General features: G+C 47.1%; 1 protein-coding gene across 2 annotated transcripts in view; it reads right to left on the bottom strand.

The window, feature by feature from the left end:
- Positions 1–4,060: 4,060 nt before the first annotated feature.
- Nuak1 (NUAK family, SNF1-like kinase, 1) overlaps positions 4,061–12,309 on the bottom strand; it is a 69,769-nt gene continuing 61,520 nt past the window's right edge. For both annotated transcript variants that reach the window (NM_001004363.2, XM_011243603.3), the window contains 2 exons: positions 11,253–11,385; positions 4,061–8,548 (listed from right to left, as the gene is read on the bottom strand). In NM_001004363.2, coding sequence (NP_001004363.1) covers positions 7,407–8,548; positions 11,253–11,385 — 1,275 coding nt within the window. In that variant the 3' untranslated portion in view covers positions 4,061–7,406. The remainder of the gene's footprint in view (positions 8,549–11,252; positions 11,386–12,309) is intronic.

The following is a 12,309-nucleotide window of genomic DNA, read 5'->3' on the forward strand; positions in this document are numbered from 1 at the left end:
CCAGACCATAGCTTAACCAGACCAACTCAGAAACAAAACCAAGCAGAGAATGAACCAAGGAACTAGTTGGTCAAGATATAATGAAAGGCCCTAGTCTGAAAGAGATGTGGATGTATTTTCCATGAGTTGCTCCTCCTCTAAGCTTGCATTGAATTACTAGTCCCCAGCCGGTGGCACTATTTGGGTAGCTGGGCCTAGCAATAAGAACTAAGTCAACGGGAGGCATGCTTTTGACGATTATCCCCAATCCCTGCTCCCTTCCTCTCCTCCCTGCTTCCTGTTTGCCAGGAGTCAGCATCCTTTCTGCTATGACTGACTGGAACTCTAAGCTGAAATACACAATTCCCCTCTTAAATTGTCCTGCTGGAGATTAGGCCACCACTGTGGAAGGCAGTGTGCTTTTTCATCAAGAGGAAAGTAATTGTTGGGCTTGTGAAACAAAAATAACTGCTAACTTCTTGCATTAGTTTCAGTTGGAAAAAGACGGCTATGCTGGCATCGGGCAGGTCTAGTAACAGGAAAACCTGAGTGTGTAGTCCACAGTGTTCAGACGTAGAATCACAGCCAATCCATTCCCATCCCCAGAGTGTTGCATGATCCTGTGAATTAAAAACATCTCCTCCATACATTTCAATAAGTGGCAGTCAATTTCTGTAGCAGAACAATATTCTCATTTTAAATTGCACATCACAGCATGTGTCGTGTCTGGGGACCACCTGTTGAAGGATGCAGTCATTTGTAATTAAGGAAATACAAAGTCATAAATGATCACAGCCAGTCCTTGTTAGAATACGGACACACATGTTTAAACAAACACTACACTCCCTGGCCCATGATTGCCCTATGCCAATGGATCAGAAATTGATGCTTTGTTGTTTTTGACAACGCCAGGGCCTTTGCATCATCTACTGCCCTGTCTAGAATAAATCTGAACGCTCACACTTCCGATGGCTAGCTCCTTTAGCTTTGTCTTCTTCTACAAGCATCTATGTAACCCAGAAGAGTGGACATTTCACTGGGGTCACCCTGCCTTTCCTCACTGGTTGGTTTAGGTCACTTCTGCTTCAGCCTCTAAGTCATGGGCATGGCATTCCTTCTCTGTGAGTACAGATTTACATATTTCCTAAAGATTCCACTTCTAAGTAAATTTCAACTTAGTTCCTTTCTCTGCAATGTCTGCCATTTGTGAATGGAGTCGGGGACTGAGACAAGAAGCAAGAATCATCAGGGCAGATGCCCCCTGAGAATGCCCTATTTTAAAACTCCCTGGAGGTCTGGAGTGTATGTAGTACAGCGATTATTAACCAAGAGCTTATGAAGCAGTAGTCTGCATTACCATCCTTCATACTTATCCTGCCCTAGGTACTGCTAAAATATCTCCAGTATGACTTAAAAATAAGTTAAATGAAGAAGAAATGGATAAAAGCCAATGGATATTACTCTATCAAGAAGGGTCTGTTATTTCCCATGGTGTTTCATACTCAGTATTACTTCATTAGAGTTTGTCCTACTCTTTCTTCACAGCTGCCAGAGCTATGCAAGAATGCTATCAATAGAGCCATTGGAGACCAGGGAGATGGCTCGGTTGGTATAATGCTTATCTTACAAACAGAGGACCTAAGTTCAAGGTCCAGAATCCATGTTGGGAAAAAAGGCCAGGTGTTGATGACATGTTTATAATCCCAGAACAGGGGCGGTGCAAGCGGAAGGATCCTGGGTCAGCAGCTTAGTCTAACCAGAGAGCCTCAGGCCAGCAAGAGACCTTTGTCTCAAAAAACTAAGGAAGGTGATGTTTCAAGTATGACATCCAAGATTATCCTCTGGCTTTCATCTAACCATGCAAACATGTTTGTATACACAAGCACACACTTGTGTATACAAGCACACACTAAATAAATAAATAAGAGAGAGAGAGAGAGAGAGAGAGAGAGAGCCATTAGACTTTGAAAAAAATGAGGCCCAAGGAGTGGTAGCAGTTTGAACTGGAATAGAAATTTCTCCATGATAGCATGATTTGAGAGGTGTGGTGGTTTAGTTGAGAATGACCCCCTATAGGCTCATATGTTTGAATCCTTGGTCTCCAGTTTGTGGAACTGTTTGGGAAGGATTAGGATGCACGGCCTGGTTGAGGGAGGTGTGCCAGTGTCTCGAGCTCTACCTGCAACTTTCAGGTCAGGTGTGAGCTCTCAGCTACCACTCCACTGCCATGCCTGCCTTCCCACCGCCACACCCCCTACCGTGACGATCATGGACCCACCCTCTGAAACTGTCATGGAGTCTCCTCACAGCAATAGAATAAGGAAGAGAAGAGGCAGCAGTACACTCTAAATCGGATAGGCTAGAAGCATCCATTCATCCACCTTAGTGATACCCAACACCCAGCCAATTTAGCCAGCGAAGTCCCACCCAGTACAACACAGGATGCGAATACAGTTAAATGCAGCTAATCTTGAATTTTAGGTGATACGTTTTGAAACATATAAACGTGGCCCAAATATGGAGCCGTGGGAATCATGGGGTACACACTAAAAATTACCCTGGTGTTTATCTAGAGCTCAAATTTAACTGGGCATCCTATTTGTTTGTTTGTTTGTTTTTATTGCGTGTTTGTAAACGCAAGTGTGTGGGTGTGTATACAACGTGTAAACTGTTGTTTGCCAAGTGTGATGGTGCTCCTCCTGAGGCTCTTCCTGATCAGAAATGAGGATGGGTTCCTATTTCTCTGCAAAGTCAAGCTTTTCTTCTATGGATCCAGCACTGCTCTTGGGCTCTTGAATGCTCTGGACTCAGATAGGGCTTACTGCCATTTAACATTACGGCCAGGACCCAGGAACTCCTCAGTTTTCCTGATTATTCATCTCTCTTTCCAAGAGCTGTCAGGTGGGGCAAAGGGGTGGTGTCTGCTCATGGAAGACACCATGACAAGACAGGAGTCACCGATGCCACAGGCAGGGCAGTGGCCTTCCCATTAGAAAACTGCAGCCATCCACCATGGCCCTGAGGGAACCCAGGAAGATTATCTTTGGAAAGCTGATGCTCAGAGAGGAGGTAGCATGACTGTTAGCCCTCAGTGACATCTCCATCCCAGATGGAAGTAACCTGGTCATCAGTCGTGTCTGTGATGATAAGGAGTCTCGCCAGCGAGGACACACACACTTCTTTAGAAAACAACGACTAAAATGTGGTTTTGGAGCCTGTGGCCTCGCAGGAGCTGCAGAATCAGGGAAGAGAGATATAAAGGTGACAGCCACACCCCAGTCCTCCAGAGCATCAGAAAAGCTGCAACAGCAGCTGCTCTGCAAAGTCACTTTCCTTGCTGGAGTCTCACGCCAACTGTGAAGTGCAGAGCCACAAGGTTCACTGGCCCAGTCAGCTTCAGCCACATGACAGTTCCCAGGCCAGTGAGAGACGCAGCTTCGACAGAGCAACGGTATGGCTCCTGAGGAGCAGCAGCCAAGGGGGTCCTCTGGCCTTCACACATATTCACTCATACACACTCATACATACACACTCACATACACACTCATATACACACTCACATAGGCTCACACAGAGACATACAAACTCACTTATACATATAATCACTCACACACTCACACATAAACACTCACGCGCACTCATATACACACTCACATAGACTCACATGCAGACACACACACTCATATGCACACTCATATATACATTTACTCATACACACACTCACATAGATATACACTCACTCATACACATTCAGTCACACACTCACACACATAAACACTCATGTTCACTCATATATACACTCACATAGACTCACATACAAACACACTCATACACACACTCACACTCAAAGACACACACTTGCACATGTACACACACACACACACACACACACACACACACAAATGCAAGGAGACACAGGAAAGCAAACCCAGTTATCTCAGGTCCCATTTGTAGGCCTCAGTTCCAATGCAGTGAAACCCAACATCCCCAGGCTGCTTAGACCAGAAGGGGTGGGGCTTCTGGCATCTGTACTGGACCTGTTAGTCACTTGACTAAGGAAAAACAACCAACGAAACAAGGCCCTGGTTCAGTTTGTTGCAATTTATTTAATTTAAAATAAAAACAGAAACAAAAATGATAAAAATTCAGTTTCCAATGAAAGATGAACACTTTGGGGTAATTAGCCAGCTCTTCTCTTCCTCTCCCTGTAGGCTGTTCTCAAACCAATCAAATAAGTTAAAAACTAACTTTGACTGGAGCCCAGAAGGCATGCTGCACCAATTAAATTACACCAATATATTATTATAATACCTTTGAAATGCCTTTCAGACCAATAAATAAAAAAAGACAAATTCAAATTAAAAAGTCAACTTTTTATTACCAAAAAATATAGAAATTAAATAAAAGTCACAACATGGATTTAATAATAAAAAAAAAATGTGCAGTCAAGTTTCTCTCCCTCTCCTGTCCCTTTTTCTTTCTTTCTTTTTCCTTTTTTTTTTCTTCTTCTTCCTAGGAATGATACCATGCCAGTAAATCCCTACAAAACATTTCCAGTTTGGCAACAAGCAGTCAGTCCATCATTCACATTTGTACTCAAGACAGCAGGCCTGGGCAGAACACGCCTGAATTTCACCCTGCAGCGAGCTCCTTTGGTAAAGAGCACCAGGTAGCAGAGACTAAAATTCAGAGGGAACTGAGAACTGTCACGTTGCCTAGGGTCTTGGAGCACTTTCTTAAAAACTGACTGTGCCTTGAAATTTACCTGTAAAACGAAGTACAACTCCACCCCCTTTGGCAGATGTGTAAACGAAGAATAGAAGTGCCCTAGAAGCAAAGGAAGGACGAGGACAGCTCACGCAGCGACTTTCCCACTCTGCCCATGGGGTCATCTGTGTCTCTCACTGGGGACTCCGCGGAAATGAGTCAGGCATCCCTTCTTTGGCTGGGGACTGACTGGCAGGGATAACAGGGCTCCATTGGGAAACTGCTTTTTTTAGGGCTTTATTCTCTGATCTAACTCATTTCCTGCAGGGACAGTCAGCATCTCAGCTAGAAGCAGGTATCAGAACTGAGGGGGGCGGGGAGGGCCTTGGGAAACCACTCAGCCACGTCTCCAGCCTCCACCCGTGGGAAGCAGCCCTCATAGCCACTGCAGGTGCCTGAGACCTCCAGATCAAGGCAGACCTGGACTCAACTCAGTGTCAGCCCTGGAACGGAGGACACACCCCACACCCGAGAGCCTCTGTTCTTGGTGTGAAACATTTGGTTTCCCCTCCCCAACCCCTTGTCTTTGAGAGTCCCGCCAAAAGAGAACACACTGGTGACCCTGGTGATCGAGAAGGGGAGAAAGCCGAAGGGCGTGGTTTTCCTAATGGAGTCAACTGCATGGTGGGGAATACTAAACAGACACAATCAGCTGGCAAAAGGGAAAAATTCCATCAACCAGCAATGGCTGCTACACCCGAGACCAGCTGCCTGCTCAGGGGCCAGCAGTGTAGCAGCAGGCGGGGTTGTTCACGAGAGGAGGCAGGGAGCGGGAGGATTCAGAGGTTACATGCTGCCGTCTATACACCTCCAAGCGCCAGAGCCACTTCTCTACCTATAGATTTTCCTCCCTTTTAGCCCCTGCCACAGTTCAGGTAGGAGGTGAAACTGAAGGAAAAGAATCGAAGCAGCTTCCCACTACATCCTGCTCACTTCAGCCCAAAGGAAAGCGCGGGGCCCAAACACAGTGATGCAAAGCAGCCTTCTGCTGTATAGAGCAGCATCTCCCTGACAACTGTCCTCAGTGCAGTGACGGATGCATCCTCCCCCAACCCTGTCTGAGAGGCTCCCACAAGGCAGCCACCTTAGAAGAAGGATTCTAATTTGACTAAGCCAGTGGATTCCGTGGTCAGCCCAGAAAGACCACTTCAATCCCCCCCACCCCCGCCCCCAGTGTCCCCAGGGTCCCCTCTGAGGGGATGACATCACCTGTAATCTTAGTGTTCAGAGATTAGATAACTAGCTGGAACATTTTTAAGCATCCTGTCACCCCATACACCTCCTTTCTGCCTCCTCCAGAGCCATCTGGATGGCTCCCGAGGAAACGTCCCTAAGCCTCCTCCCCCCACACTCTGCTCTCTCAACATCTTATTCTGTGGATGGATGGATGGATGGATGGATGGATGGATGGAAGGATGGATGAATGGAACTTGTTTATTCCCCCAAAATGAGGGAGATCAAAACCACGAGGCAGAATACTAAGGCCTGGCGAGACAAGAACCTTCTGTCAAACTGGGCTTTCCCTCGGCCACATATTTCACCTACATACTAACTCCCTAGAAGCAACTCTTCTACAGTCAAGATTCCACACTTGGGGTGAATGGGGCCTATGGCTGAGCCAGTGATGCTTTGGAGACTCAGAGTAGCATCCTGTCCTTGTGCAGGTGAGAAGCCAAGAGGCGGGGTTCCAGTTAATACTGAGATATTTAAGAAAGTGTTAAGTCGCCCCTTGCTGGCATGCTTCACCGTCAGTCCATTCACTGAGCAAAGGCCCCAGCAGCTCTGTGCCCCATTACACACAAAGCCCTGGGCTCTCACACTGCCATCTTTATTCCTGCTCACCTTCAGAAGATCCCACTAAAGAAGAACAAGGCAAGAGAGAGGAGAAAGAAGAGGCAGATCCCAGAAAACCAGAAAGTCACCACCACCAGACTTATTTCGGTAGCAGAGTTCAGCATATTCACTCTCTAAGCAAGCCCTGTCTTCTACTCAAGGTCCAGGAGCAAATTAACACATGTCATGCTGTGCCATGAAAGAGTTAACTGTTTTTCTTTAAAACAGCCTGCTTTAACCTAACTCCCAGGGCTTAGCCAGGGCAGGTATGCTGTTGCCTCCGGTCCTGATTCCCTGGCAGTTATTGGTACTCACTCAATGCTCCCTGGTGTGCCTAGTCTACTAAACTCAGACCACAGTACAGACATTACCAATTGATCACCAATTCACACTCAGGTTGCTGGAGTCTTGCTAGCCCCTGTGTAGTCAGACCAGGCTTGCTAATGGATCCATCCAAAGCAGATGGTCTCAGTCTTTCTTCCCCTCCTCCAGAAACATCTAGATGACTTCTAGGAAACACACCCTTCCCCATAATGCCGCTTCCCATTTCTTGCTGGCCAACACCACCTCCCCCGTGAGATGTCACCTGGGAATGCCAGTTAGGACCCCCATTCTAACTGGCACAGGCAGAACTGGTAAAGAATGGTTTCTATCCCTTTTAGGTGCTGACTCAAGGCTGTGTAAACTGGCCAGGCCAGACATTACTAGTCCTTTCCCAATCCGTTGCCTTGACCAGCAAAGAGGTAACCAGCCTTCAGGCTGAGTTCTGTTCCCCTTCTCCCTTGGCCTCACCCACCCACCCATCCCATCCTCTGTGCCCTGAAGGGCTAGTTGAGCTTGCTGCAGATCTCCAGCGCTTTCTTATACACCTGAGTCACATCGTCCATATCAGTGAGAAGGGAGAAGCTACTGTCTGCCAGCCGCTTCAGGTACTGGGGCCGGGGCCGGTTGTGTGGTGTCTCAAAGTCCTGAAGCTGGAGGAAGTTTTCAGCAGAGACGCAGCTGCGGATGCGCTGGCGGGCTGGCCGGTTCTCTTGAAGCTCTAACAAGTCGAAAGAGTCGCTGGACAGGACACTGTCATCACTGATGATACTGGACGGGCGACTGTAGCTCCGAGAGATGCCATCGGAGGGGACACCGGGAGGTGACAAGGATTCCAGTGTGGGCATTTCAGGGCGGGTGAGGGCAGGGTCTGTGCCACCATCTGAGTACCTGCTACTATGTTTTAAGATGCCCTTCCTCCGGCAGGACAGGCTGTGGGAAGTTCCCCTGGCTGGGTCTGGGGGAGGGGACGAGAGGCCACCACTGATGACCACATCGTTGCTGTCCAGCAGTTCCGAGGACTCGCTGCGCTCTGGGGATGAATAGTAGCCAGATTCTCTCTGCTGGGTCTTTTTCAAGATGCCTTTCTTGGGCATCGTGGCAGACTGTTTGAGGCTGAGCTTCCCTGACATATCTGCCTCGGGGGAGCTGGGGAGGGGGATGGCAGTCCGGCACAAATCTTGCTCCATTTTGAAAGGGGATGGTAAGGCAGGGCTCACAATGCCTTCGATAAAGCCAGTGCTGTGGGAGCGGTGTTCGCTGTTGCTCCGTTTCTTCAGGATGCCCTTGGGCCTCTTGGAACTCAGCTTGGATGGGCTTTCAGGTACGGAGTCCTGGCCAGACTGGGGAAAGTCGTTCTCTTTCTTGGACTTCTTCAGTGACCGCTGCCGCTCCAACACAACCTCAGAGGCCCCGGGTTTGGCCAGACCCTTCATCTTGGCTTCAGCCTCAGCCTGCAGCCCCGTGGAACGGTGATGCCAATCGATGATCCGTGCCAAGAGTGGAGACTCAGAGTCAGGAAGGGCATCACAGTCACAGACGCTGCTCTTGTAGCCCCAGTTCACCCACCAATGGTTGGCGATGTCCTCGATGGTGGCTCTGCGATCGGGATTCACCATCAGCATCCACCGGATGAGTCCCCGAGCATCTAAGGGGTGAAAGACAAAGAGAATCAGGCTCTGCGTGGGAGCTTTGGGTGGGGTTGACTTTCCACAAATGGCTAGAGATGTGCTTACTTCAGGTAAAAAAGAAAGAAAGAAAGAAAGAAAGAAAGAAAGAAAGAAAGAAAGAAAGAAAGAAAGAAAGAGGAAGAGAGAGAGAGAAAGGAAGGAAGAGGGAGGAAGAGAGAGAGAGAGAGAAAGAAAGAAAGAAAGAAAGAAAGAAAGAAAGAGGAAGAGAGAGAGAGAGGAAGGAAGGAAGGAAGGAAGGAAGGAAGAAAGAAAGAAAGAAAGAAAGAAAGAAAGAAAGAAAGAAAGAAAGAAAGAAAGAGAATGCATTTGGAGTGTTCCAGCTTCATGCTCAAGCAGAAAGTGGAAGTCTTTAGACTGTACAGCAAAAACCTGACCAAGGCTCAGAACCATGAGCCACAAAGCTGCTCCATCCTTGTTTGCTTTCCTTCTTTTTGTGGTACACACAAGTACACATGTGTGTTTGCTGTTGCATATATACATCTGTGTGTAGGTGGGCGACACAGAACAACTTCAGGAATCCTCCCTCAAGCTCCCCTCAAACTTTTTCTTTTAAGACAGGGTCTTCCACTGGCAAGACCTCACTGAGTAGGCCTGGCTGGCTGGCCAGCAAAGTCCTGGGCTCCATTCATTTATAACTAGACAGCTGTGGGGTCATAAATGAGTATTACCATGCCAGGTGTTTCTGGGTACGTTCTTAGAATCAAACCCATATTTTCACTCTTACAAGGCAAGCATTGTATCATCTGTGCTATCTCCCCAGCCACGATCTGCTTTCCCACAAATAAAGAGATCTCCTGGAACTACTGACTTCCCTGTCATTCCAGATCTGCATCAAGTACAGAAGGCTAGGCAATAGAGAAAGAATTCAAACTAAATCTCACTACTGCTTCTACTGTTTTGGTCAATAGCATTCTCATCAAAACAAAAAGCAGGTGTTCATTGGTAGCCTTCCAATGGTAGGTACGCATAAATACACAGTCAGTGCCCTGGAAAAGGTGCTGGAGGCAGAGCACGAGAGACAGACGCTCACCTGTGTCAGGTGTGGCTCTTACCCGACACACCTGGGCAGGGAAAATTGCCATAGCCATGGCTGGCCCCACTCTCAAGGTCTTAGCCAGGATCCTAGAGCCATGCCAATCAAGAGCCACGCCCAGTGAGCTCACCTCCTGAGGCTGACATAAGCCCTATTGGTATCCACCAAACTGAGAGCTGATCTTTATCTGCCTTCCAGGTGGCTACAGCCTCTGAGAGAGAGAGAGAGAGAGAGAGAGAGAGAGAGAGAGAGAGAGAGAGAGAGAGAGAGAGAGAGAGAGAGAGAGAGAGAGAGAGAGAGAGAGAGAGAGAGAGAGAGAGAGAGAGAGAGAGAGAGAGATCTGGGGGAAAGCCTCCAAGGATGCTGAGGAAGGTGTAAGAACCAAGCTCGCGGCTGATAAACTGACTTTCAGCACCAAGCTGTGCCCTGTACCTACCCTGGGAGGCTGCCTCCTCTCCCAGCCACTGAGGAAGGCTGATAAGAGCAATGGGGACAGTGATCACTCCTGAGAAGGGACAGGACAATCAGTCACTCTGTAAGGATTTCCTGAACTCTTACAATGTGCCAAGAATTTTACTGGCATCAGTTATTGAGAAAAAGGCCAATAATCGATTATCTATCTATCTACCTATCTATCATCTATCATGTATCTATTATCTATCATCTATCTATCATGTATCTTGTATCTATCATCTATCCATCCATCTACCTATCTATCATCTATCTATCTATCCATTATCTATCTATCTATAATCTACCTACCTATCATCTATCATATATCTGTTATCTATCATCTATCTATCTATCTATCTATCATCTATCTATTATCTACCTACGTATAATCTATCACATATCTGTTATCTTTCATCTATCTATCATCTATCTATTAGCTATCTATCTACCTACCTACCTATCAATCTATCATCTATCATCTGTCTACCAACTACCTATCCACCCATGTTAGCCCTCATTCTTCTACATTGACAAATTTTACCTAACCTTGTTTGCAAGCTCCAAGTCAATCCCCGCAGCTCTTTTGCAGGCATCCTGTGTACAGGGCGCACTAAAGTCCTCGGGCTCTAAATCAGGCATAGATCTGGTTCTTTGGATGGGCTGTCAGGCTGGAAATAAGCAGCCCTAATCTGTTTGCTTGTGTCCTTCTTGCTAGAAATCTGCCATTTAAAATGGCCCCACACACCAGTCAGAAGTCCTATATACTGTCCTCGAATGTAAGAAGATGGTGATGAGCCTTCAGGAGAAAATATGTGTTATATAAACTTCATTCATACATGAGCCAAAGTGCCATTGGTCTCTGAGTTTGAGGTTTGAGGGACTCTGAGGAACAGAAAGTCTTTCCAGAACTTTCATATATAGTGGGAAACCGGCTTGCCACGTTTTATACAGAATAGAAAAAGCAAGAAGGGCTTTTGCTCAACTGGAGAACATCTCACCTAAAAAGCCAGCTTTTCCAAGAGCTGTTATGAGAGAAGAGTGAGGAGTAATGGGCAATGCTCTTATAAATCTAGAGAAAGTGTGAGCTGGGCCAGAGAAGCCAAGTGCTCTCGCATCAACCACCAGCCTCCATTGAATACTCTCCCATCAACCACCAGCCTCCCTCGGGCACGCACCTGAGGGTTGTGTGGGCTCCCGGTACTCTCCGCTGCTGATCTGCCGGATGAGGTTTTTGTGATCAAAGCCATCGAAGGGCATCGTTCCATAAATGAGAGTGTAAAGCAAGACACCCAGGGCCCAGCTGTCCACCTGGAGCAGAGAGACAGGACACATAGGAGATAGTATACGGACCCCAGATGCTCTCCAGCATCACTGTGTGTAAGCATCTACCCAGAGAGAGCACTCTCGGGAGCCTGAACCCGGAAAGCAGATCCCTACCACAGCCTGACAATGAACAACTCTAGTCCACCCTGTTTCAGAGCACTCTCAAGTGCTTACAGCCCAGGGTCCTCCTCATAATGATTCCTAGAGGCAGGTAGGGTTTAGATTACTTCCAGCTCAATTTGAAAAATGAGAATAGAATAGAATAGAATAGAATAGAATAGAATAGAATAGAATAGAATAGAGAGACAGACAGAGACAGAGACACAAGACCACTAAATCTCTTCCCCAGAAAAGCCCTTTCTAGGAAATGGAGGCAAAGCTGGGGCACAGGGTCCCCCGGGGCTAACACAAGAATCGGCTCCCCCCTTCACCTTCTCAGAAGGCTCAGGTGTTCCAAAGTCAAATCCTACCAAAGCTGGGCAGATAAGAATGACAAAGACAAAGATGAAAAAATCTTGGGGTGTAAGTGAGGAAAGTTGGGGACAGAGACAAACTGTAGAGTGCATTCGCCTATATTAGGCAAGCAGTTTCTTTAGGGCTTATATCGTACAGTACAAGTGCTGCCCCAGTGCTGCCCGAGGCTTTGGCTTTTACAGAGAAGTCTGAAATATGACTTGTTTGTGGAATCTCTCAGCTATTAGACATTTGCTCAGTTTTTTTTAATGGAGATAAATGAGGCCAAATAAAACATGTTTGCTGAGCAGACCTGAATGCCAGCATGCAACCCCAGATACTAACCACCTAAGACCAAAGGGGCATTCAATGACAAATTTATAGGGCAGATTTAAACATTTTTCCAAGTTGATCTCTATGCTCTATGCTTATATTTTATTGTTTGGAGGCCTTCTC

This window comes from Mus musculus, chromosome 10, assembly GCF_000001635.26.
Source record: "Mus musculus strain C57BL/6J chromosome 10, GRCm38.p6 C57BL/6J".
NCBI classification, from domain to species: Eukaryota; Metazoa; Chordata; class Mammalia; order Rodentia; family Muridae; genus Mus; species Mus musculus.